At 37.5% G+C, this 26,102-nt stretch overlaps 4 protein-coding genes across 4 annotated transcripts; all 4 read left to right on the top strand.

The window, feature by feature from the left end:
- Positions 1-1,617: 1,617 nt before the first annotated feature.
- On the top strand, positions 1,618-6,694 carry LOC132175184 (hydroxyproline O-galactosyltransferase GALT6). Its single transcript, XM_059587046.1, has 7 exons — positions 1,618-2,802; positions 3,841-4,073; positions 4,149-4,439; positions 4,545-4,673; positions 4,775-4,948; positions 5,770-5,877; positions 6,108-6,694. Exons 1-7 carry the CDS (start codon positions 1,959-1,961, stop codon positions 6,315-6,317), a joined length of 1,989 nt encoding a protein of 662 aa, XP_059443029.1. The 5' UTR covers positions 1,618-1,958; the 3' UTR covers positions 6,318-6,694.
- Positions 6,695-14,485: 7,791 nt separating this feature from the next.
- LOC132176134 (AAA-ATPase ASD, mitochondrial-like) lies at positions 14,486-16,249 on the top strand. The gene has a single exon (XM_059588263.1). The coding sequence runs from the start codon at positions 14,580-14,582 to the stop codon at positions 16,086-16,088; it is 1,509 nt and encodes a 502-aa protein (XP_059444246.1). The 5' UTR covers positions 14,486-14,579; the 3' UTR covers positions 16,089-16,249.
- A 2,777-nt stretch (positions 16,250-19,026) lies between these two features.
- Positions 19,027-20,743, top strand: LOC132175358 (AAA-ATPase At3g28580-like). The gene has a single exon (XM_059587285.1). It carries the CDS (start codon positions 19,140-19,142, stop codon positions 20,661-20,663), a length of 1,524 nt encoding a protein of 507 aa, XP_059443268.1. The 5' UTR covers positions 19,027-19,139; the 3' UTR covers positions 20,664-20,743.
- Positions 20,744-23,679: 2,936 nt separating this feature from the next.
- On the top strand, positions 23,680-25,373 carry LOC132174977 (AAA-ATPase At3g28580-like). Its single transcript, XM_059586758.1, has one exon. The coding sequence runs from the start codon at positions 23,720-23,722 to the stop codon at positions 25,274-25,276; it is 1,557 nt and encodes a 518-aa protein (XP_059442741.1). The 5' UTR covers positions 23,680-23,719; the 3' UTR covers positions 25,277-25,373.
- The last annotated feature ends 729 nt before the right edge of the window (positions 25,374-26,102 follow it).

The following is a 26,102-nucleotide window of genomic DNA, read 5'->3' as shown; positions in this document are numbered from 1 at the left end:
TAAATGTTGTTTACTTATTGACTCACTTTTTTCACACGTAAAAACACTTTACATTTTACGATATCTTTTAAAAATATAGATTATTTTTATAAAATTGCAATCTCAAATACACTTTAAATCAAATTTTTGGCTTAATCAGATTATTATTAAAAAAAAAAAAAAAAATTATGGCGGCATTCAACAACTAATGGGTTGTTTCCACCGTGGATGTAAAATAAACAGGAAAATTATAATTAGGGAAACTACATTTTGCTCCCATAAATTATAACGTCTTGACACTTTTTTCATGAACTATCACTTTGTGCCTAAAACCTTATTTCTGTCAGTGAAAGCTATTAACTCGGACGGTTAAAGTGATAACACATTGTAGTTTATGGAAGCAAAATGACACAAAGTGACGAATTAATAGTCTAAATTAATGATTTTAATTAACGGAAGAAAGTTTTAAACACAAAATAATAATTTATGACAAAATAGTACAATTGACGGTTCTAGAAATAAATACCAAGGAATTATAGTTGATGGTAAAAGTCGTTTCTCCTTAAGATTATAAATGATAATTGAAAAAAGAGAGAGAGAGAGAGAGAGAGAGAGAGAGCACCACCTGTCTCTTGCGTTTTCTCTGCAAGACACATATTTTGGTTTCTGGCGCAGAGGCGAAACTTTCGATACGAAATTAAATGTGCCTTAATTAATATTTTTGATCCCCACTCGCTAGACTAAGCACACACTACGTACTTGCGACTTTTTATTTATTTATTTTTTTGTGATTAAGACAGTCAAAAGGAAGGGGATCTGGGAATGAAGTACGTATGTTATTTCTCGTTGCTACGTTGTTGTTGTTATTTATTTTCTATTCAATGGGGGAAGGGAAAAGGGTATATTTATTTTTATTGAGAGGTCTCATTTGAATGCCCATTCCCAAATATTTTTACTCTCCCATTTTGACATAGAGAGTGGCACTTGTAAAATATGACTAATACCCTTTTCCAACCACTAACGAGACTTATCCAATTTGTACAAAAAATTGTAATAAAAATTATAGCGATAGGACAGTCTCATATGAGAGTTAAGGCAGACTGTCATCTATTACTAAAAAAAAAAAAAAAATTCAAACAACTCGAATAAGTGGAATTTGGATTAGTTTCATGCTCTCATTGGGTACCGGCAGCCTATTGCGCTTGATCGGGATTTAAGCTGCGGTATCCTAACAACAACACTATGTTATTTCTAGAGAATATGTAAAATTATAAATTTATCTTATGTGAATATTTAAATCCAACAACCTTAAAAATTTATAGATTTAGAGCATAAATTTAAACGTAGGGCCCAAATATTGCACAACAACAAGAGGTAGGTTAAATATCCCATTCAAAAATCCAGGCGTTAGATTTCTCTTAATTTACCCATAATTACACATCTCCAACACGTCTCTTTCCTTCCAATACGTTAATTATCGATAGTCGTTACCGCATTTGTCATTGTCGTTTTACACATCTAATCGGTAATCACAGACAAAGAAGAAGGTCCCACTGGAGGAGGCGAGTACTGAAGCGAGTACACATTCCAAGCCCGAACCCACCACTTCACATATTTATTGTCGTCGTTTTCAAATATTCAAAGCACCCAAATTCCGTTTCAAAAAGCTCTTAATTGTTCAATTGGAAAAGTAAAAGAATTCTCCAGTTCGTGGAAATTGCTTTCGTCACCGACCTCCATTTCAAATCCCCAATCTCCTCAAGCAGCTCCGAATTTCTTCTCTGTTTCCCTTGTTCTACGCGCTTGAGGCCGTTGTTGCTGACCTAACTCTTTTTTCCCTGTAGCTCTTATATATATATATATTATTCTAGAATTTTCTCGTGTTCAATTTTGAAACTTGAAACCCAACACAGTGAATTTACGTGAAGATTTAGGGGTTTTGATTGGGATTCCGGGGAATATTTGTCTTGAAATCAGGGATGAAGAGGGCGAAATTGGAAAAGTTCGACATGTTCGTGTCTCTGAGCAGGCAAAGATCGATTCAGATTCTGATCGGAGTTGGGCTTCTGTATGTGCTTCTGATAACCCTAGAAATCCCCTTCGTGTTAAGGACTGGGTTCAGCGCTGTGTCCCAGGAGGCTCTATCTCGTTCACCAAGGCTCGAGTCCGAGGAGGACTTGGAAGAACGAGAGGCCCCAACTCGCCCCAACAAGCTCATTTCCTTAAACTCGCCCCAGCCGGCTCAGTATCGACACGCGGAGTACAAGATTTTGTCCGGTTTGGCCTTCGACCCGAAGGCTTTCGATTGGGGTCGTGGGAACGGGGCGTCGGAGCTTTACAAGTCGGTGAGGGTGGCCTGGGAAGTGGGGAAGAAGTTCTGGGAAGAGATTGAATCTGGGAAAGCTAAGGTTATCGCCCAGAGGAGCGAGAACCGCTCGGTGGAGGAGTGCCCGCATTCGGTTTCTGTGTCTGGGTCGGATTTCTTGGCTCGCAAGCAGGTCTTGGTGCTGCCCTGCGGGCTCACGCTGGGTTCGCACGTGACTTTGGTCGGGAAGCCGAGGCCGGCACATGCCGAGAACGACCCGAAGATAGCGCTGATGAGGGAGGACGAGGACTCGGTGATGGTGTCGCAGTTCATGGTGGAGTTGCAGGGCTTGAAGACCGTGGATGGCGAGGATCCACCTAGAGTTTTGCATTTTAATCCGAGGTTGAAAGGGGACTGGAGTGGGAAGCCTGTGATTGAGCTCAATACATGCTATAGGATGCAGTGGGGGTCGGCGTTGAGGTGCGAGGGGTGGAAGTCTAAGGCTGATGAAGAAACTGGTGAGTCGATTAAGATTTTGTTGAAATGGGACTGCTTTTTGTTGAGATTTCTTTGCTGCATCTGTTTGAGTTATTGGGTAAATGAAATGAAGTAGTTTTGATATGGTTGGGTTTGATTGTGGGGAAATAGCTTGTGGAAAAGTTACCTATCACCGGTGAAGAGTTTATGGATGGTAAAGAAACTTTCATTTTATTCACAGGGTGATTATATATCAAAAACGAAGTGCTTCTTGTCGGGGTTTTGAAACCTGGCTTAGAAAATTGAAGCAGATTTACGGAATGCATTTTCGGGGAGTATTCTATGTCAGCACGGTGTAATTTGTATTGCTGTTTCATTAGGATGTTTTAGTTTTTTAGTGCTTAATGGGTAGGAGACGAGCATTCATGATAGATTTACAAAAACTACATCTGGGCTGTAATTGCTTGAGACTTTCCTGATGTCTCGGGGTTAGAACATTAGGAGTTTAAGTTTCTTCAAGGATCGATATTCTTAGTAAATTCCTTTGACAGGAAGTGATTTTATCTCGCTCTACCTTCACTTGGGATGGGGAAGGGCAACCTGGTGTGGCCCGTATTCAGAATAATCACCCCCGAGAAGGCAGGTGAAATATTTCCACTTGAGTTCATGTTGATGATTGAATTGATGCAGAAACAGAGTGTTACTGAAATATGGTGCTCATAGTGCTTATGGAGAAGATGTGTGAAAAAGAGTCGGTTACGTGGTATCTTAAAACTGATCTGGGTTGCAATTGTAGTTATAAGATTTGAAACATCTCTTTCCATCCTCTTAGCAACTCTAAAGTATCACAAGGGGAAAAAAGATTCCAAATTGAGGATCTTGTTGCTCTCTTCCCCGCTCATGTTCTATTTTGATTTGTTATAATCATTTGGCATTTGTTCTTCTCAAATCTGCATTATCCCCCACATATAAAACTGTTCCAAAAAACATACTTTATATTGGAATATTTTCTCGTAGCTTCCTTCATCCTTTTTTACTGTGGTAGCAACAAATTGAGCAATTCCTTTGACTGGCTGTAGTTGATGATCATGTGAAGTGCGAGAAGTGGATTCGAGATGATGACGATGGCTCAGAGGAGTCTAAGGCAACATGGTGGTTGAACCGATTAATAGGCCGAACGAAAAAGGTTACTGTTGACTGGCCATTTGCATTTGGAGAAGGCAAGCTGTTTGTTCTAACTATTAGTGCCGGATTTGAGGGTTATCATATTAATGTTGATGGGCGGCATGTCACATCCTTCCCTTATCGCACCGTGAGTATTATCTTCAATCTTTTTATCTCAATTTAAATATGGATCTCTTTTAAGATTGTTTATTAATGTCAACAGGGATTTACTTTGGAGGATGCCACTGGGCTAGCAGTGAGTGGGGATGTTGATGTCCACTCTGTCTTTGCTGCCTCTTTACCTGCATCACATCCTAGTTTTTCTCCACAGCGACATCTTGAGTTTTCAAGCCGATGGAAGGCCCCACCACTTCCGGATGGGGATGTGGAGCTTTTCATTGGTATTCTCTCTGCTGGCAACCATTTTGGTGAGCGGATGGCTGTAAGGAAGTCTTGGATGCAGCATAAGCTTATCAAATCTTCGAATGTGGTAGCTCGTTTCTTTGTAGCATTGGTAAGTGAAAACACATTTGGAACTTGCAGTTTTGATGGCTGTAGGCTAAAATACGGAATTCAACTTGGAGATTATTAAATACCTTTTGAATTGATATTTGGACAGCACACAAGAAAGGAAGTGAATGTTGAATTGAAGAAAGAAGCAGAGTTTTTTGGAGATATTGTTATTGTGCCTTACATGGATAACTATGATCTCGTTGTCTTGAAAACTGTTGCCATCTGTGAATATGGGGTGAGTTGTGGAATAAATACAAATTGAAGAAAATTAATATTAACTTGTAGGTTCTTCTACTAAGATCATTGCACTTAATGTCTTCCGTTCTTTGTTTACAGGTTCGCACAGTATCTTCTAAGTATATTATGAAGTGTGATGATGACACATTTGTGCGAGTGGATGCAGTTTTTGATGAAGCAAAGAAGGTGCCCGAGGGTAGGAGCTTGTACATTGGGAACATAAATTACTTCCATAAGCCCCTGCGCTATGGTAAATGGGCGGTGACATATGAGGTATGGAAGAACGTGCTGGTTCTGATACCACTAATATTGTTAACTAGTTTCTTATATCTGTATAATTCAAACTTTGTTTGTTGACTCAATGCATTATTGTTTTTAGATGATATTACTTATTTCAATCAAGTCCACTGTGTTACTTACAAGAAAAGAAAAAAAAATCAAGTCCGCCGTATTACTTTGTAGTCCTGCAAAACTCTCTGATGTAGTCAGCTCTTCTATTGGTTATCACCATCCAATTGTTACCTGACCTGCCTTTTGTCGTAGAACTGATTAGAGTTGGGGATGATTGATTACTTCGATTTTTTGTTGTTGTTTATTTATTTTTTATTTTTATGGGGGAGGGGGTGTTTCCGTGTTTAATTGCAATTTTTTTAAAGTGAAATATCAAAATAGATTATTGACTGGTGGATTTGGTGGATTATCTTGTCAGTAAGTATTCACAGACTGAAGCCACTGTGGATTGGCTTAGGTGGTAAAAGGGTGGAGTTGATGATGATAGGTCTTACTTCAAACATTACCTTTATTTAAAATATAAAAAAAGAAAAAGAAGCACAATGAAGAAGAATTTTTGGGCTGGATTTTGCTTGTTAGAAGAAGAGGTATCAATAAAGTTTGACATAAATCAGTATTGTTCACATTTATAGTGTTGAGTTGTGAGTATCTTTTATTTGGTGTTATTGTTGCTTAAAAGGAACTCCCCTACATTACTTGTGTAACTATTGTACGCTACATTATTATTTTTTGTTGGTATTTTAGAGATGCGCATTCTAGATATTGATTCTCTTGCCAAATCTGTCATTTTGTGGTGGTTTCAGGAGTGGCCAGAAGAAGATTATCCACCCTATGCAAATGGACCAGGCTATATTTTGTCATCTGACGTATCACACTTCATCGTATCCGAGTTTGAGAAACATAAATTAAGGGTAAGTGACACCGAGTTTGAGAAACATATATTTTGTCATATGCTACATAAATTATTTTTTGGCCTATAAATTAAGTTTGGACCCTATCAAAATTAGGTTTGTCCCAGCATTTATGCTTTGGCCCCCCTTATGAGAAATCATGGTTCAAGCACATCAATGATTGTACTCGGCATATTTTTATTGGCTTATTTGTTTTTGGTGATTATTGATATAATTACTACTTTGTGTAGATGTTTAAAATGGAAGATGTGAGTATGGGAATGTGGGTGGAGCAGTTCAATAGCTCAAAACCAGTTCACTATGTGCATAGCTTGAAGTTCTGCCAGTTTGGGTGCATAGAAGATTATTATACAGCCCATTACCAGTCTCCAAGGCAGATGATCTGCATGTGGGGCAAATTGCAAACGCTGGGAAGGCCTCAGTGCTGCAACATGAGATGATGATTCATGGCAGGCATGCTTCATGTTTATCTTGCTGCCTTTGCTTTCTGGCGGAAGGTGAGGAGGAGGTGCAATGCCTTCAGAATCTGAGATATAAATCTGAGACAGAACAGGGAGAGAAACAAGTTTTGCAGTCAGCATAATGTATTGTACATTTTGTGGGAGTTGGGTTAATCATCTCCGGCCCCTGTATAAATGGCCTTCCAAATTCGTTCATTATTTCCATCTCCTTGTTTCCCTTTTTTCTCCCCCCACTTCCTTTTTGGGCCTGTGAAGTCGGAAGATGATGAGATTAGATGTGTAGGGAACAAATTTATACCAATCCAAACTCTGTAATTTACGTTTGAACCACAGCCGATGGAAATGATTATCATTTAGATTCAAAACCTGTGTGCTTGTTCATGCTTTTAAGCCTCTGAAGTACGTAGAAGGTCTTTCTGGCTCTGGCAATTTGGTTTTTTCACGTTGATCACAAAATTAGTTGGAATAAAAGGATTAAATTCTCTTCATAAAAAATAATTAAATTTATAATTTTTTATTAACTTAAACTTTTGAGACAAGTAGTGATTTATATAATATCAAATTAAAGGTCATGAGTTTTGTTGGAGATAAAATCTATCATGGGTCCTATACTCAATATGCCCCTACATGTACATGAAAGATAATCATGCCATCAAAAGCTTAAAAAAAGGAGACAAAGTTCACGTAGTTTTGTCCATTTAAAATACCATCGAATTGATAATATCTTATTGAATTTTTAATTAGGATAATGTCCTTCCCAAACTACAAAAAAATTGATAATGTCCTTCAAGGTCAGCAAAAAGACAAAGATGATCTTCAATTTTTTCAATAAAAATAAAAATACACTCCTTTTTTTCTTTTCTTTTTTTATTTTTTATTTATTATTTATTTTTATTTTTTATTTTTAAATTTTATTAAGGGTATTTTCATCAGTAGAGGGACATTGATAATTTTTTGTAGTTTGGGAGGGACATTGTTGCAATTGAAAGTTTGTGCAGGATAATTGTCAATTGAGGGGTACGTAGACTTTTCTCAAAAATAATTCAAGATCTTCTCCTCGTAGAAACTATGCACTCGAACAAAAATTAATTTGATATATATGGTAAACCCTACTCAAATAAGAGAAATGATAAAAATTATTTTTTATCCAATCTTTCACTCATCTCCTTATAGTAAATGAATGAATCTACAATTAAATTTGTATGAGACCTACATATGAGTCCATAAATCTAATGGTGAATCTATTGAATTTGCTAAAAAATATAGTTAAAAGATGATTGAGAGAATAATGTATAAGATGTCTCATTAAGATTTTATCTTTTGAAGTAGAACTTGACAAGGTATCAAAGACATTAAAATTATAAAAGCAAAGCAAGGCATCAAGCAAAGGGGGCTCTTAGGTCTCCCAAAAAACCCCAACTTATTACCTTCTTTTCATTCAAAATATCATGCTAACTTAAGTATCATGGGACTGGCAGATTCGGTGACGATTTCTCTGTTTTACAGGTTGCCATCACTGGCTCAGTCGTCCATAAAATTGCATTAAGAAGTTTGAACCTTCCCTCTAAAAGTCACCCAATTTTAGTTAAAAATATTTCACACCTTGGTCTTACGAGTCAAGCAGCCATCATTGCTTCTTGATTTCATCCTCTACTTTCTTTTATATATATATAAAAGGAAGTAGAGGACGAAATCAAGAAGCAATGATGGCTGCTTGACTCTACATTGATAGTAGACAACTAAGACAAGAAAACAAGCCTCGGACCGTGAATCCAAAGGCAAAGGGCATATCTTTCAGAATATTTTAGTTGATATATCTATGTACATGAGAGCCTGCTTTTGTGGATTTCACTTAGAAATTTCTTGTCTTGTCAATGGGGTCAGAAAGAAAGACATTGGCAGGGGCAAAAGAGTTCAACATTCTTAAATATCTGGAGGGAGGGAAGGGTCAATCTGTCGCAATGAGAACCATACATGCTAGGGACTATATGGTAAGTTGCTGCCCCCAGCACCCCCTAAAAAGGTCTCCTTTATCTGCATCAGTGGCTAGTATCAGCAGCATGTGTGTTTGTTTCCTCAAAATTTCCTTTTGGGAAGATGGGTTTGTGCTATTATTTACACAATTTCTGTGTGCAATTTGTAGAGAAGTTTTTGTTCTAATCTTGAAATGACCAATCAAGAAGGCAAGGCTGCCCTTGAAATTGTTCAGAAATCTGAACACCTTGACATAATCTTAGTTCGATCTGTTTTTCTCTTATTCTGGAATCAAAGTTCTGATTTGTTAGGGTTTGGTCTATTTTTGTGAGTTGTTCTACTATTCTGTGTAAAGGAAGTTGATAAGCTTTTGTCATAGATATTACGTTAACCTAGATGGAGGGCCTGGTTACCACTAAACTTACAAACAAAATTTTCCTGAACTACTATTATTGGGGGGCTATTAGAGGACCTGATAGTCACCGACCAAAGGGCCTAGAAGGTCTGCCAGCCGACAACCAAAGGGGCCTGGAAGGCCTGCAGCCCAAACAGCTAGCTATGATCCGCGGGTATATCTTTACCAAGATGTAACATCTCACAACGAGTAATTCTAGGTAACCTACTTGTGTCCTATATGTGTCATACTAAGAATGATATAACTATTAAAATCACCAATAGATTTTTGATTAATCATTATTGAATTTTTATCAAAAGGTAATTTTAATAACCATATCATTATTAATAGGATACAAGTAGGCCACCTAGAATTACTTCCCCACAACTGATTCCTGACTCTGTCAGCTTAGCCAACCACTAACAAACTTTAAGGACAGAATCTCTATTTAATTAAGTAACAATTATTGGTAAGAGTTTCTAAAACCTTAAAAGAGAAATAAATGACGGAGACTGATAAGCCCTATATAAAAGGAGAGGGCACTTACTTAGATACTCCTAATTTGCCTTATCTCAACACTGTTGATATTTTTTCTCATCCTCATCAATTGACTTGAGCGTCAGAGTCGTCTTGCTGGATCCAACCCTGGTAAACCCCTCTTGTAGACCTTTCCTTTCTCTTGTAGACCTTCCCCCAGTGAGTGGCATGTGATGACTGTGTTAACACTAGACATTCTACCTACTTGTTGGTGTTGAAACTCCAATAATTTACTGTTTAGATAAATAGATTATTGAGAAAATCCCATTTTGCTGTGATGCTGATGCAAATAGGACATGCCGCAGCTCCCAAGTCAAAGTCGTCGTCATGCCTTCAGTTTAGCGAGCACCCGTGAACTCGGCTCATGGATAGGGATATGCATGGGTTTGACCTAGGTTTTTTTTTTTTTTTTTTTAGTGAAATCCCAAAACTTCTTTTGAGTTTTGCTTTTGTGATACGATAGATAAGTACGTACTTGAGTTTTTAATTATGACAACTAAAGTTTTTAATTTTGCTCGAGCAACAAATAATTAAAACTTGCCATCACATTTTTGGTACGTCATTTTGTTCCCATCAAACCAATATAAAAGTGACTTGTATCCAAATACATGCCAACTTGTCATATAGGCAATTATGTTAAAAATAATTAAAAAAAGGAGTGAAGGTCCGACTATCACCACCCTCCACTCAGATAAGGAGGTGGTGGGGGTGGAGATCCACCTCATAGAGGGATATGGGGTGGTTCTACCCCTACCTACCCTTGGGGGACCCCTAAACATCTTTGTAGGGTGAATCTTTACCTCTATCATCCCCTTTGTCCTTTGTAAGGTTAGTGAGGGTGCATCCACCTCACCATCCCTCTCTAGGGGTAGAGTTACCAACTTACCATTTATTGTCTCCCTTTGAGGGGAGGGTGACGGTGGGGTGGGTCTCTATCCCTCTCATTTTTTTTATTTTTTATTTTTTTATATATATATTTTTTAATTTAATTTGGGGCATAATTGCCTTCGTAGAAGGCTGACATGTATCTAGATACACATGTTACATTTTTATAATTGGTCCAACATGAACAATATCACAAGTGACAAGTATTTCGTTAAAGATTAGACGAAAAATTTGTCACTAAAGCAAAACTCAATTTTAATTGTCATAGTTAAAAACTCAATAGTTTCTCTGTTTCGGAGGCCAAACTCAAAGATTTTGACGTAATAAGTTAAAACTAGATTTTCACCCAAATCATTAAAAACAAAAACATTAACAAACAACTCAAAAACACAAAACATTCAACAATCAACAAACACCTAAAACTATTTTTACATTATATATGTTACATCAAAATACTATTTCAAACTAAAAATAAAAAGTACTCTCCTAAACACATAAACAAACAAAGCCTCATTCGTCGGGTGAGATGTCAATCTACTATGAATTCGAAGTTGATTGGCATTGGCCCCCTAGAACAAAAAAGATTGTCGTTGGTGGTGGTGGTGAATCTGGTGATGATGGTTTTACACTATTATGGAGTCAATGGTCGTTGTATTGGTTGGTATCTCCTTTCTCACAAATAAGGGCAAAGGGGGTTGGAGTTGTGGGTTCCATTGGTTGTCAGTTCTACTTGCCCACTTACAAAGGAAAAATCTTATGACTTCAAACTCTTTATTCTGAGGATAAGTGTGAAAGCTCCCACCAGCTTGTAATTATCTTCAATGCATCAATTTTTTCTTTTCTTTTTTGTGATCTACAAATCTAATATCAATCAAACATGAAATTAGTAAGTTACGGTTGGCATATATAATTTTGCATCAATACTTAACCACGATTCAAACCCAACACATGAACACTTGTTGCCAATTCTATGAACTTATTTGGAGTCAAACTTTAATGATTTTTTTTTAAAAAAAAAAAAAAATTATAAGTAATTCTAGAAGTCTTTCTTATGTTCCTCTTGAGTTCCTCCAAGAATAATGTGGCTATTAAAATCATCATTTGATCAAAATTCAATAATAATCAATCATTAGCTCAATGGTGATTTAAATAGCCACATCATTATTGAAGAGGCTCAAGAGAGACACAAGATGAACTTATAGCATTACTCAAAAATTATATATCAAAATTTGAAAAACAATGCCTTTCATTCCCTTGCCAACTGTTAAGTGTGTTAAGGATATAAATAATTTGAAATAAATGTTAATTTTGTATTCCCTAAATTAAGGAATGTAGATAATATTTGTTAACCCTAATTTAAGAGATATATTTGTATTTGTAATATTTCAAATCACATATAAAGCTCTATGAATAAAGTTGTGTACTCAAATTATAAAATCAAGAAAATATGTAACTTATTGAGCCTTTAAGAAATATGCCAAACCACCTTAATTTTTATGTCTTTTTCTCTTTCCTTTATTCCATATTATTCTGTTTTATATTTACCTTATTTCATTCCAAATGATTTATATCCACACTTATAAATTTGGTTCTATGTTACATGTGCAGTTCAGAATTGTGTGGAGAAACATGTTTCACGTTAAATTCATACCGAACAAGGTTCCAAATAGAGTATATATCTTCTCATGAGAAAATGTTAAGTTAAATTGATAATCAGTACACGTGATAATTGATATGACATGCAGAGAAACAGTGTACTTTTCCCTTAGGGTTACCCCAGTTCTTCATAGAATGATGAAATAAGCTTTGGAAAGTGATGAAATAAGCTTCTTGGGGGGAAATGATTCCTCTGAAGTCACTCTCAATGTACTTAGAAAACGTTCATGGCCACGTGAGTGACATGACTGGACCCTTTGTCTTTTTTCCCAATGAAGTGGCCAACTCAGGCTGCAGGTGGCCACGTAATTTATCAGATACTTTAATGGAAAGTGTTCCACAGGGAGGGAAAGGGAGAAAGATACAAGACGGAATTGGAAGAGGATTAGATCAAAATAAGAGAGGGACGGCTGCTTAGTTCACTTACAAATTGCTTGAGAATCTATTTAGACAGCTTTATGTGAGAATGTCCCCCAATTGAGCTGTCTTTTGGCTTTTGCAGGATCTTGGAAATCTTGGGAGAGCAATTTTTATATTAACCCATCTTGTAAATTTACTTTTTACAAGTTTAATAGAGATTCTTGGGGTAAATTGTTATGTGACGGAAATTCAAACAGCTTAAGAGATAAGATTACATGGCCCATTTGATTCGGACGGTCTAAAACGCAAGATTCACTTATCCTCTTTAAGCTGTCTAGATTTTTATGAAATTCGGCCAACCTAACAATAATAATACAAGTTTGATGAAAGAGATTCTTCTTTATTAAGGAGGTGGGGATGTCTTGGTTCTAGCTTTCATATTGTCTTCTTTTTTGGATATTGTCTTGTAGCTTATTAGCTAACACCTACACTAGAAAGCTTTGTGCTAATTATTTCATTAACTAAAACCAACGGCTACCAAGTATTGTGGTGTATCCAATCACATTAAATTAAGTGTTTATGTAAATTTAGGTGTAAATGTAGTTGCGTCCCGTATTTTAGCCCAAAATTAGTAACGTGCTACAATGTTCACTAAGTTTCACCATTTTTTTTTTTAAAAGAAAAGCTTTTTGATTCTTGATAAGACATGCAAATAACTTTATTTATTTTTTTGTAAATAACTTTAAAGTATAAATAGAAAAAGAATGAATATTTAAAATTTTAAATAAGATGGTAGAAGTTGAAAACTAAAATAAAAAGTGAAATGTAAGTACTTTAAAAAAAAAAATAAAAAATAGAGGAAATTTGTAGAGCACAATATGAATAATCTAAGAGAGCTATTATTGCTTTGGGGGAAAATTTTGTTCATGGAATTGACATGTGAAAACCGTGTTAGCAAAACACAATTATCCTGTAATTAGTGTCTAATTAGTAGTCCACTAGGGTGAATAAAAAGCATGATTACTTACCTCCCCCACCCCCAAAAAATAAAAAAATAAAAAGAATGAGTAAACTTTTGCTTATTGTCAAGAGGCATGAGATGACCTCATGGAATCTTCGTGTCACTAAATATCTTACTTCCTAGAAAATTCGTGTGCGGCATCACTACACACTTAATTCATTGCAATTTTAAATTTGCATCTGGGCATAATGTGACTTCTCTATCATTGCTTTCAGTCTTATGTAATTATCCTTGAATTTTTTTTTTTTAATATATATATTAACAAACAATTTAAAACATAAAATATATTTTATAAAATTATTTTTTTAACATATTGTAAGAAGAGAAATGATACATATACGCTCACTCTCACATTCCGGAGTACATCCTCCTTAACATGAAAATAAAATTATTATCAAATTCAAAATTTACTTGTGATTATCAATGTCATGATAAGGAGTGTGTAGTCGCAAGAGCTAACTTATTATTTAGAAAAAGAAAAATTAAAAAAGGATGTCGTGCGGCTACCCTCAATAGAAGAGAGGGGTGGCTGCACAACCTCTCTATATTATTTTTTTTAATTCTTTTTTTATAAATAAGACTATGTTTACTTGGGTTTTCTCAAAATAAGCAGATGTACTTAATAAATAATATTTTTCTCAAATATGGATCTCACTAAATTAAATACACTTGTAAGAACACTTATAATCACTTTAAAGACCTTTTTAGAACAACACAATATAAGTACTTCTCACCACTTTAAGTCAGGATCTATCATAAAATGAATACCTATTCCAAGAGTGCACGGCCGATTGGATAAGCTCACACTAACCCATCCATTTGGAATCTGATTCGAGGATTCCTGTGGAGGTATTGGAAATGATTAACAAACATAACCCCAGTTGATTTTTGTTTTTTTTTTAATGTAAATTGAGAAGCCTAAAAGGTTAAGCACGATTTAAAGATTAAGAAAAAAAGGCATAGGAAGGATCCATGGTCCTTCCAAAATTTGTCATCTTCTTTGTCAATCAACATCACCCAAATTTTCACTTCCCAAAGAAAAAAATAAACATCCAACTCCATCTCCATGGGCCAACACCATGCCCATTTCATGGCTTTGGCTGTCTCATGTGCATGACACGTACCCCCATAAGGACACTATGATGGGCCGACTGGTCACTTGCTTTTACATTATTTTGCAAGTTGTGGACCACCGTCCACGTAGTCCTTCCATCACATTGATCACCATCAATGGTGCCACCCCAAAAAGTATTAATATTCAAATTAAACCATAAGCAAAAAGAAATAATATTTAAATTATTTTATCTTTCTAAATCCAAAATTAAAATCCCATCTGCATATAAACACCAGCTCCGATCTTCCTCATTCCCTACCCTACTCTTGCTTTCCTTCAACCTCAAACACAAGTTACACAATGCAAAAACCCACATTTTTTCCGGCAACGATGACCGAGATGTGGGCCACAATGGGCTCGACGTTAGCCAGCTTCATGTTTCTGTGGGCGATCATCCGCCAGTACTGCCCATATGAGCTTCGCCGCTTCCTTGAAAAATACACCCACAGGCTCATGGGCTTCTTTTATCCCTACATCCGAATTTCTTTCCACGAGTACGCAGGGGATAGGCTGAAGCGCAGCGAAGCCTATGCGGCTGTCGAGGCATATCTCAGCGCCAACTCTTCCAAGAGCGCCAAACGGCTCAAAGCAGAGATGGGGAAAGACAGCAGCAATCTGGTTTTGAGCATGGACGAGCACGAGAGGGTGACGGATGATTTTCGTGGGGCGAAAGTCTGGTGGCTGTCGAGCAAAGTCGCGTCGGCGCCGACGAGGTCTATGGGGTATTATCCCGAGCAGGAGAAGCGGCTGTACAAGCTCACGTTTCATAACAAGTACCGTGACATGATCACCGACGCGTATTTGGAACATGTTGTGAAGGAAGGGAAGGAGATTAGAGTGAGGAATAGGCAGAGGAAGCTCTACACGAATAGCCCTGGCTACAAGTGGCCGAGCTACAAGCAAACCATGTGGAGTCATATTGTGTTTGAGCATCCGGCAACCTTTGAAACAATGGCTATGGAGCCGGACAAGAAGCGGGAGATCATTGAAGATTTGCTGACTTTCAGCAAGAGTAAGGACTTCTACGCAAAAATTGGGAAGGCGTGGAAGAGGGGTTATCTGCTTTATGGGCCTCCGGGGACTGGGAAGTCGACGATGATTGCAGCAATGGCTAATTTGTTGAACTATGATGTTTATGATCTTGAGCTCACAGCTGTGAAGGACAACACGGAGCTGAGGAAGCTTTTGATCGAAACAACCAGTAAGTCTATAATTGTGATTGAGGACATTGATTGCTCGCTTGATCTTACTGGCCAGAGGAAGAAGAAAACAGAGAAATCTTCTGATGATGAGAATGAGAAGTTGAGTAAAGAAATTGCCAAGAAAGAGGCGAAGGAAGAGGGTAGCGGCAGCAAAGTCACTCTTTCAGGGCTGTTGAATTTCATTGATGGGCTGTGGAGTGCTTGTGGGGGAGAGAGGCTGATTGTTTTTACTACCAATTATGTGGAGAAGCTGGATCCGGCACTCATAAGAAGGGGTAGAATGGACAAGCATATTGAGCTCTCCTTCTGCAGTTTCGAGGGGTTTAAGGTGCTTGCAAAGAATTACTTGGATCTTGAAATGCATCCCATGTTTGATGCTGTTCAGAGGTTGATGGAGGAGACCAAGATCACCCCTGCTGATGTTGCAGAGAACCTTATGCCAAAGTCCCCAACGGATGATGCAGATAAATGTCTATCGAGCTTGATACAGGCTCTCGAGGAAGCCAAGGAAGAAGCGGTGAGGAACCAAGATGAAGACGTGAAAGAGACAACCATGGAAGATGTTGTCGAGTCTCAAGTCGACAAAGAAACTGAAAAAACATCGTAATTCAGAGAAGCAACCATGTTTTTGAAATAATTTTCATGTAAAAAGTTTCTGCAGGCAAGTGCCAAGATAATGGGGGATCACTTTCTTGTAGAAATTGGAGAATCTATATTTGCCTGTCAAAATTTGAAAGAGAAAAACCAGTCAACACAAGCAATTTTATACGGGCATCTTCAGCACAGAAAGAAAAATAATTCAATGATGCTGAAATACAAGAACAATAAGAAAGCTAATTAAGCATACATAAAGATAGAAATTAGTTACCTTTTGAGGGAGCTAGGATGGTTCCATTACAATAAACACAACAATTCTAGACAACCCAACAAACTTTTCGGGCACAATACTAGTTAAAGTTCGAGCTTCTATCATCTTTAGATTTATCCATATTTATGGATAAGTGGAGATTTAACATAAAATTCAGAATGAAAATTTTAAGTTCGAGCTTCAGCTCCATTATTCATTTTTCATTTTAATGAAAAATGCTATGTTGTTTTAATCAAATTCAAAAGTCAAGAACATGTATAAGGAGAACAAGGACAAGTTATTAAAACTTCTTGTTGACGTTGCAGCTATGAACCAATTAGATCGAGGTATGACGGCAGGGGGTTTGAGGTCTCCCTTCTAGCATTGCGGCTGCTAGGAGCTGAGTGCACATGCACATCCATGGCTGAAACAGAGGGACAAACAATTAGACAAAGGGAAAAATTATGGGTGTTTCATCTTTAATGGTCAGACAGTCCTATATTAATAGGAGAGGTGCAAAGTCACTTTATGTTTTTACTTGATGCAATTTTGTCCCCTTCATCACGTGGCTCTAAGTCACTTTTGGAAGGGTTGGTTATGTTTGAATTCTGCTCTTCTTGGGTCGGGGCTAGTAAAATATTGATCAGCAGGAAGCTTGTTGTTCATAGTCTAAGCATTTTACATGGGTTGTATATTTATTATTTAATTTGCATGCATGTATTTCAATCTTCTATATTATAGTGATTACCTAAGTTTAGTTGTTTCGGAGTGATTTTATCTTTGAAATACTCAAAATGTTTCTATTTCGCCACTTAGACATTACTTGGACGTGCTGTCATCGTGACACTTGACCATATTGAACTACAATTTTATTTAAACAGAAAAAAAAAAAAAAAAACCTTGCTGTTAGGAAATTTGTTAAATCAAAAAGAATATTCAATTTGTAGACGTTTAATCTCATTAAAGGACAGAAATACCCTAAACGAAATATAAGCATTATAAACTTAGAAAAACCATTTTTTTTTAAAAAAAAAAAAATCAAAACTTAAGAATTAAATTAAAAGTAAATAAACCATAAAAAAATATAACTTTAAAATTGTTTTTTCAAAAAAAAATTCCTAGGGGTGGCTAATCCAACCCCGAGCCTATAAGGAGTGGCTGAGCCACCCTCAAATCACACAGAAGTGGCCTAGCCTCCAAAAAATTCTTGGTAAGCCAGCTTATATGAATTTAAGGGATGGCCAAATCAACTCAAGTGTGTTTTTTTGGGGTGATTCAGCCACCCCAAACTACCTAAGGGTGGCCAAACCATCACCACCGATACCCTATGGTGGTTCAGCCGTCTCATGAACTTTTCTTCTTTTTTTTTTCTTTTTTTTTTTTTTGGGTATTTTGATACTTTTTTTTTTTTTTTTTTTTTTAATTTGTTTAATTTAGTTTTAAGATTATTTTATGTAAATTTTGTTTATAAATATAAGGTATTTGCGTCATTTCAAATTTTTTAACAATGTTGACTTACAGAATTAGAAGTTTTGGTAACAAAATGATAGTTTAACGAGACCAAGTAATACAAGTGTCAGCTCATACGGCCATGTTGTAAATGACGTGGTAGTACTACCACGGGAACAAAAGGTACTTACTCTAATTTTTATCTTTGTATATTTACTTTTCTTTTCTTTTTTTTTTTTTTTTATAATTATTGTGCTTCTTTCCATTGTGGGGTTGTATCCGGTCCTTTCAATTGGATTAAAAACTTTGTTCTTATCGGAAGAAACAGTAAAACTATTAATCCTATATAACATTCTAACCGTCCAAACAACCCAAGAACACTCACACACACTCCGACGACCTAGAGAAAATAATCACTCAACACTAAAGCTAGAACAAGAAAAAGAAACGATTCTCGATCTCACCTTAATTGTGGGGCTTCAAACTCCCAATAAAGCCTTCAAAACGACAGTATTTCGTCATTTTTCTCTCCTCTTTACGATTCTCACACTCAAAAGGAATCTAGAGGCTCAGAAAAACGTATAGAAAGTTAGACTAGTTATGTTAAGGAGATATTTATAGGCTTAAACAAACGTTTTAAAACCCTAAAAAATCTTTAAAATCGCACGTCATCGAGCACGCTCGGCTCAATCCCTAGCTAAGAGAATATATATATATATATAAAACGGATCCAAGAATGCAACTTTATTCATTCGTATCTTTTATTTTTCTTATATCGAATAAATTAAATAAAAAGTTATTTGATATTTATTTTTTTTATTTTTTAATATATTATTAAAGAATTGAAGCAAAATGAAAAGTGCAAGTACTCATGATTGGCTCCCTAGAGAATCTGATGAGAGGGTAGCTAGCTACTAGCTAGCACCAAGAGCCACGAGAAAACAATTAATACATTGTTAATCGAGATTAATTAGAGACATCCATGTTCTGACAACTGCCTCCAACAAAAGAAGTGGACACGTTATATATAATCACAAGTACTAAACAGTTGTACACTATTTGCATATATATATATATATTCTATTAACTAACTTTTGATCAAACACTAATTACTAAAAATTGATCTGAATTGCAACATCAACATCGTATTATAATTTATGATATAAAAATATGGTTTTTAACCTTATTTGCCGACCGGCCGGAGAGAAGGCTACTAACTCCTTGTCCGGTACTTGAAAGAATGAATAAAAATTTGGGCACTCACTAACTCTTGACGATTCTATCAATATAAATAAAGCCGAGGAAAGGAAAGCCTTCCATTACCCTAAACAAAAAAGAACATCAATTAAGAATCCGATTAAAATGTTTCCGGCGGCAACCATGATCGGCGGAGCGATGATGGCTAAGAAACAGAGAAAAGGAAGCAGTGCACTAAAAGGGATGTGGGCAAATATGGGCTCCACCATAGCCACCTTCATGTTTCTGTGGCCGATCATCCGCCAATATTGTCCTTCTGTGCTTCGCCGCTACTTTGAAAATTATACACGAAGGCTTATGGACTTCTTCAATCCCTATATCCGGATTTCCTTCCACGAGTTCAAACGAGATAGCCTCAGGCGTAGCTCTGCCTATGCAGCTGTGGAGGCATACCTTAACGCCGCCACTTCCAAGAGCGCTAAGAGGCTCAAAGCTGAGACGACGGGGAAAGATAGTAGCAGCCTGACGTTGAGTATTGACGAGCATGAGACGGTGACCGATGAGTTTGAAGGAGTTAATGTTTGGTGGGTGTCAAACAAAATTGTGTCGCAATCGAGGTCTCTGTCATATCATCCTGCGCCGGAGAAAAGGCTCTACACGATCACTTTTCATCAGAAGCACCGTGAGATGATCACTGAGTCATACTTGAAGCATGTTGTAAGCAAGGGGAAGGAGATTAGAGTGAGGAATAGGCAGAGGAAGCTCTACACAAATACTCCTGCTCAAAAGCTTTCCAGCATGTGGAGTCATATGGTGTTTGAGCATCAAGCCACCTTTGAAACGTTGGCGATGGAGCCGGAGAAGAAGCGGGAGATTGTTGAAGATTTGTTGACTTTTAGCAAGAGTAAGGATTTCTATGCAAAAATTGGGAAGGCGTGGAAGAGGGGTTACCTGCTTTATGGGCCGCCGGGGACTGGGAAGTCGACCATGATTGCAGCAATGGCTAATTTGTTGAACTATGATGTCTATGATCTTGAGCTCTCATCGGTGAAGGACAACACGGAGCTGAAGAGGCTTTTGATCGAGACAACCAATAAGTCCATCATCGTAATTGAGGACATTGATTGCTCGATTGATCTTACTGGCCAGAGGAAGAAGAAAACAGAGAAATCTGCAGATGATCAGAATGAGAACTTGAGCAAGAAAATTGCAAAGAAAGAAGCGAAGGAAGAGGGCAGCGGCAGTAAAGTCACTCTCTCAGGGCTGTTGAATTTCATTGATGGGCTGTGGAGTGCTTGTGGGGGAGAGAGGCTGATTGTTTTTACTACTAATTATGTGGAGAAGCTGGATCCGGCACTCATAAGAAGGGGTAGAATGGACAAGCATATTGAGCTCTCCTTCTGCAGTTACGAGGGGTTTAAGGTGTTTGCAAAGAATTACTTGGATCTTGATATGCATCCCATGTTTGATGCTGTTCAGAGTTTGATGGGGGAGACCAAGATCACCCCTGCTGATGTTGCAGAGAACCTTATGCCAAAGTCCCCAGTGGAGGAAGCAGAGAAATGTCTATCGAATTTGATACAGGCCCTAGAGGAAGCGAAGGAAGAAGCGGCGAAGAAGAAAGATACAACCATGAAAGATGCTGTTCAGTATCAAGTAGTGGACGGAGAAACTGAAAAACCATCGTGAATTAGAAATCAGCAATTTGGAAATAATTTTATTGTAAAATAATTTTCGTGAAAAAACTATTGTGAATTAGAAATGCACAACTTGACTCAATCATTCCTAATAATAAGTCATGAAAGTCAGGAAAGGAGATAGAGGTTTCTGGCTATAGTGGCTAGAGATGGTGGCGGCCGAAAATGGTGGCCGGAAAACCGTCAAAGTTGGTGGTGGCCCGAGATGATAGATGCCGGCAACAATGGCCGAAGATGGGCCACAAAATAAGTTAAAGAATGGGCCGATCATCAAATAAGGCCGGCAAATACTAAATAATTGGGCCAATAAAAAAAAAGGGCCACGAATGCCGAATATAGGCTGCTTGATTTCTTTCATTCTTGTTTTTCAGCCTAATTTTTTTTTTTTTTTTTGCATATTTTTTCTTAGAAGATTAACGATTAAGTCAAATTTAAATACAATCAAAACTGATTAATGAAACTTGTACACCACAAATACTCCAAAAAACCATGACTACTGTCTACTCTGGTCCATCGTTCTTACATACATGGACTATTTCGTTTGTAAAGTAACAATTTACAAGTAAAGATGTGAGTTCACAACTCAATAAGCAAACAACCAATCGTGATGTACGCCCTGGATTAAAATCTCTCTTGTTGAATGGAAAGATTACTAACATTCTAATTTAGACAAAGTTACTTTCACTTTTATTTGAAAAGCCAAAATAGAATTCTCCATTCCTGAAATGTTGAAAGAGTTTTCTTTTAAGATCATTCTTAGCAGCCTTACTAAATTTTACTTACCAAAATAATTAAAAGTACATTTTTCTTTATTTTAACTATCAATTTTTTTAAAGCACACTTAGCAGCCTCACTATTTTAAAAGGGATTGAGATCCCCGGCTATTCTTCAAGAATTGCCCATGGGTTTGTTTTGAAATCTTAGTCATTCATTTTCATCCAACAGCCACCAACCTGTCACATGTTCTACTCAATATAAAATAATAAAATATTATCTAAATTTTAAAAATAAATATAAAATAAAAATTTATTAAAAAACATGGGGGTGGTTCGGCTACTCTATTTTCACCCCTAGGGGGTGGCCGGCCACCCCAACACAGCCTAGGGGGGCGGTTGGGGGTGGCCGACGCCACCCCATGGCCCTAAGGCATGGTTCGGCCACCCCCTAGGGCCAAACCCATAAATTTGATTTATGGGTTTAGCCCTATAGGGTGGCCGAACCACCCCTAGAGCCCAAGAACGCCACCCCCAAGCCACCCCGAAAGGCCGGTTGGGGGTTGCCAACACCACCCCCATGGCTATGCTGGGGTGGCCGGCCATAACAAAATAAATACTATTTACTTACAATTTATTTTTTATTAAAATTATGAGGCTAAAAATGAAAAAATTTAGTCACTTTTACTAAATTGCCCCACTAAAATAACCAAAAAAATTTTGTGAGGCAAATGCTCTAACACGTATAATAGAGCCCAAAATATTGTAACTTAAAAACTTGGTTTCTTTTCTTACTTGAATACGTAACATAACAATGCTGAAAAATATCCCATCATATAATACTTTCTTTTCTAAACTTTGCTTGCATAATAAAGCTGGAATACTGTTTTTTTGTTTAATTGTTTTAGAATTCCTCTTTGCCCTTTTATTTAAGACTACATAATCGTTTTTGAAGACGGTTAGAAAAAATTGCTAACTTTCAAAAAAAAAACAAAAACAAAAACTGCTAACTACTTAGGGTGGTGCGGTTAGCGGTTTTAAGATTTGAAAAAACTGTTAACTATATATATGTGCGCGCGCGCAACAACATTGTTTTTGTATTTAAAATATTAAAAAAAAATGTATAAAAAAAAAAATGTTGTCGTATGTAGTAAGGTATTACTATTGAAACGATGTCATTTTGATTTTATTTTTTTCTTTTAAAAAGCGAAAACGCTAACCGGCGGTTAACCACCTAGACAGTTAGCAGAAGCAGTAACTACATTTTGACCCCTACTATTATTGTATATGTTGTGCAAAAATACTACAATTACAGATATATAAGACAAGACAATCACACGCGATAATAACAAGATTTAAATAGTTCGCTCAATGTGAAACACATTTACTAGCCGGCCCGATCACAAAAAATTTTACTATGAAAGATAAAGTATAAAAAATAGTAAAGAAAAAATCGCTTAGAACCCAAAGTTCAAATACACTCAAATTTCGTCTCCAATGAGTAGCTCAATCGGCTGTGGATCACGCCTTATGAAGCGGAGGTTACTAGTTCGAATCATCACTTCTTTTATGCGGACATATCAAAAAAAAAAAAAAAAAGTACTCAAATTTCACTATTAGATTATTCTTCAAAAGAGAATATAAAAGAGAAAAATAAAAACTATTATTTTACCGAAACAAAATGACAGCCGGTCTCCCCATTTCGTATATGTGCCCGTTCCTTGAGAAATCTAAGAAGAAAATTAGACTTCCACACTTTCAGTTTCAAGTTCGTACGTTCCCAAAGAATAACTCAATCGGTTAGGAACCACGTATTATGAAGTGGATGTCACTAATTCGAATTTTATCTATTCTCTTGTGTGGATATGTCAAAAAAAAAAAAAAAAAAAAAAAAGTTTCAATTCCGTACAAGAAGCAAGTCAGCAATTCTACTGCACCTAAAGTAATAAGAGAGGAATAGGGCCCACACAAAGCACAATGGGTTGAAAAATGCAACTCACTTGAATTTATTAGGAAGACGAAAGTGTCATGAATTCTACTGCACCTAAAGTAATAAGAGAGGAATAGGGCCCACACAAAGCACAATGGGTTGAAAAATGCAACTCACATGAATTTATTAGGAAGACGAAAGTGTCATGAAATTTACATCAAAATATCTGCAGCCAGCTTTGTGGAAAGAAAAGGCATGACTAGGGAAGACTAGAAAAGCAACCCCACTCACAACTCACGCCTACCGACTCTTGTTGACTTTTTGACTTGTCTCCGATATAAAGCCCATAGAGGAAAGGAAAGCTTTCCACTATCCGAAACAAAAAACAACATCAAGAATCCAAAGATGTTGCCGGCGACCATGATCGGCGGGGGGATCATGGCTAAGAAACAGAGACAAGGAAGCAGTGCACTAACAGGGATGTGGGCGAATATGGGGTCTACCATAGCCACCTTCATGTTTGTGTGGGCGATCATCCGCCAATATTGTCCTTCTGTGCTTAGCCGCTCCTTTGAAAAATATACACACAGGCTTATGGGATACTTCTATCCCTATATTCGGGTTTCCTTCCACGAGTTCAGAGGAGATAGGCTCAGGAGTAGCGAAGCCTATGCAGCTGTGGAGGCGTATCTTAGCGCCAACTCTTCCAAGAACGCTAAAAGACTCAAAGCTGAGATGGGTAAAGATACCAGCAGCCTGACGTTGAGTATGGACGAGTATGAGAGAGTCACCGACGAGTTTGAAGGCGCTAAAGTCTGGTGGGTGTCGACCAAAATTGTGTCGCAATCGAGGTCTATGTCGTATTATCCTGAGCCGGAGAAAAGGATCTACACGATCACGTTTCATAAGAAGCACCGGGAGTTGATCACAAAGTCTTACTTGGAGCATGTTCTAAGCAAGGGGAAGGAGATTAGAGTGAGGAATAGGCAGAGGAAGCTCTACACAAATACTTATGATCACAAGCTTTCCAGCCACAAGCAAACCATGTGGAGTCATATCGTGTTTGAGCATCCGGCAACCTTTGAATCGATGGCGATGGAGCCGGAGAAGAAGCGGGAGATTGTTGAAGATTTGTTGACTTTCAGCAAGAGTAAGGACTTCTATGCGAAGATTGGGAAGGCGTGGAAGAGGGGTTATCTGCTTTATGGGCCGCCGGGGACCGGGAAGTCGACCATGATTGCAGCAATGGCTAATTTGTTGAACTATGATGTCTATGATCTTGAGCTCACAGCGGTGAAGGACAACACGGAGCTGAGGAAGCTTTTGATCGAGACAACCAGCAAGTCCATCATCATAATTGAGGACATTGATTGCTCGCTTGATCTTACTGGTCAGAGGAAGAAGATCAAAACAGAGAAATCTTCAGATGACGAGAACGAGAAGCTGAGAAAAGAAATTGCCAAGAAAGAGGCAAAAGAAGAGGGTAGCGGCGGCAAAGTCACCCTTTCAGGGCTGCTGAATTTCATTGATGGGCTGTGGTCTGCTTCTGGGGGAGAGAGGCTGATTGTTTTTACTACCAATTATGTGGAGAAGCTGGATCCGGCACTCATAAGAAGAGGCAGAATGGACAAGCATATTGAGCTCTCTTACTGCAGTTTCGAGGGGTTTAAGGTGCTTGCAAAGAATTACTTGGATCTTGAAATGCATCCCATGTTTGATGCCGTTCAGAGGTTGATTGGGGAGACCAAGATCACCCCTGCTGATGTTGCGGAGAGCCTTATGCCAAAGTCCTTGCTGGATGATGCAGAGACATGTCTATCAAATTTGATACAGGCTCTTGAGGAAGCGAAGGAGAAGGCAGCAAAGAAGAAAGATGAAGACGTGAAAGAGATAGATACAACCATGGAAGATGCTGTTCAGACTAAAGTGGACGAAGAAACTGAAAAAACCACTGTGAATTAGAAATGCACAATTTGGAAATAATTTTCGTGTAAAACATTTGTGGCCAAGTGCCAAGATTATGGGGTTAATCTCTTGCAGAAATTGCGCCAAAACAACATACAGAAATCCCTGACAAGCAGTATCTCCAACACAATGAATTCGTCAAACATGAAAACAAAACAAAACAATAAGAAAGTGAAACTGAAATAAAAATACAAATTAGTTACCTTTAGAGGGAGGATGGTCCATTACAATAAACACAACAGTTGCTAGCCTGATTGCTTTATCCAACAGACCCAACCAACCCAAATGCTCAGAGGCGCATAATTGTCGGGAACGGAGGAAAAAAAAAACCTACTTGGCTGGAACATTTGATAGGGCAAATTTATCAGTTACAATATTAGTTAATGGTTATTGTACATTGATTGGATGACTAACGAACTCCCAACAATTTCTGATTCATCTGTCGTAGGTTTCTTTGAATGTGGAAACTAAAAAATGACTACCTAATCTACATAACTCTCAGCATCACATTGCTCCCAGCAGCAAATCATCACCAGAGTAGCTGCTTAAATTACACCATGGAAGAACTCTAACTAACTTCCTCCGTGGGCTTCTCACAAAATTTAGAAACTTACTATCGTACACATAGATTCCCTGGGAAAAAAACAACTCCCCCTGTGCTTTCCGGCAGAGGGAAGCTTCAGAAGTCATCTGTATCTTCATCTTTTATTACTGTGTTCGGACCATCATCAAAACCAGAACCAGGAGCAAGCTCATTTAGATCAAGGAAACGTCTTTTCCGTACACCCTCAATTTCATCTTGGCCAGGGCTATTTGATTTCTC

The sequence above is a fragment of the Corylus avellana genome, chromosome ca3 (assembly GCF_901000735.1).
Source record: "Corylus avellana chromosome ca3, CavTom2PMs-1.0".
Lineage (NCBI taxonomy): Eukaryota > Viridiplantae > Streptophyta > Magnoliopsida > Fagales > Betulaceae > Corylus > Corylus avellana.
Note: the sequence above shows the minus strand (reverse complement) of the source record. Positions and strands in the feature narration are given on the sequence as shown.

Coding starts and splice junctions, on each gene's coding strand:
- LOC132175184 (XM_059587046.1), top strand. CDS start 1,959: ATGAAGAGGGCGAAATTGGAAAAGTTCGACATGTTCGTGTCTCTGAGC. Junction 4,440..4,544: donor CTCGTTTCTTTGTAGCATTG/GTAAGTGAAAAC, acceptor ATATTTGGACAG/CACACAAGAAAGGAAGTGAA. Junction 4,949..5,769: donor AATGGGCGGTGACATATGAG/GTATGGAAGAAC, acceptor TGGTGGTTTCAG/GAGTGGCCAGAAGAAGATTA.
- LOC132176134 (XM_059588263.1), top strand. CDS start 14,580: ATGCAAAAACCCACATTTTTTCCGGCAACGATGACCGAGATGTGGGCC.
- LOC132175358 (XM_059587285.1), top strand. CDS start 19,140: ATGTTTCCGGCGGCAACCATGATCGGCGGAGCGATGATGGCTAAGAAA.
- LOC132174977 (XM_059586758.1), top strand. CDS start 23,720: ATGTTGCCGGCGACCATGATCGGCGGGGGGATCATGGCTAAGAAACAG.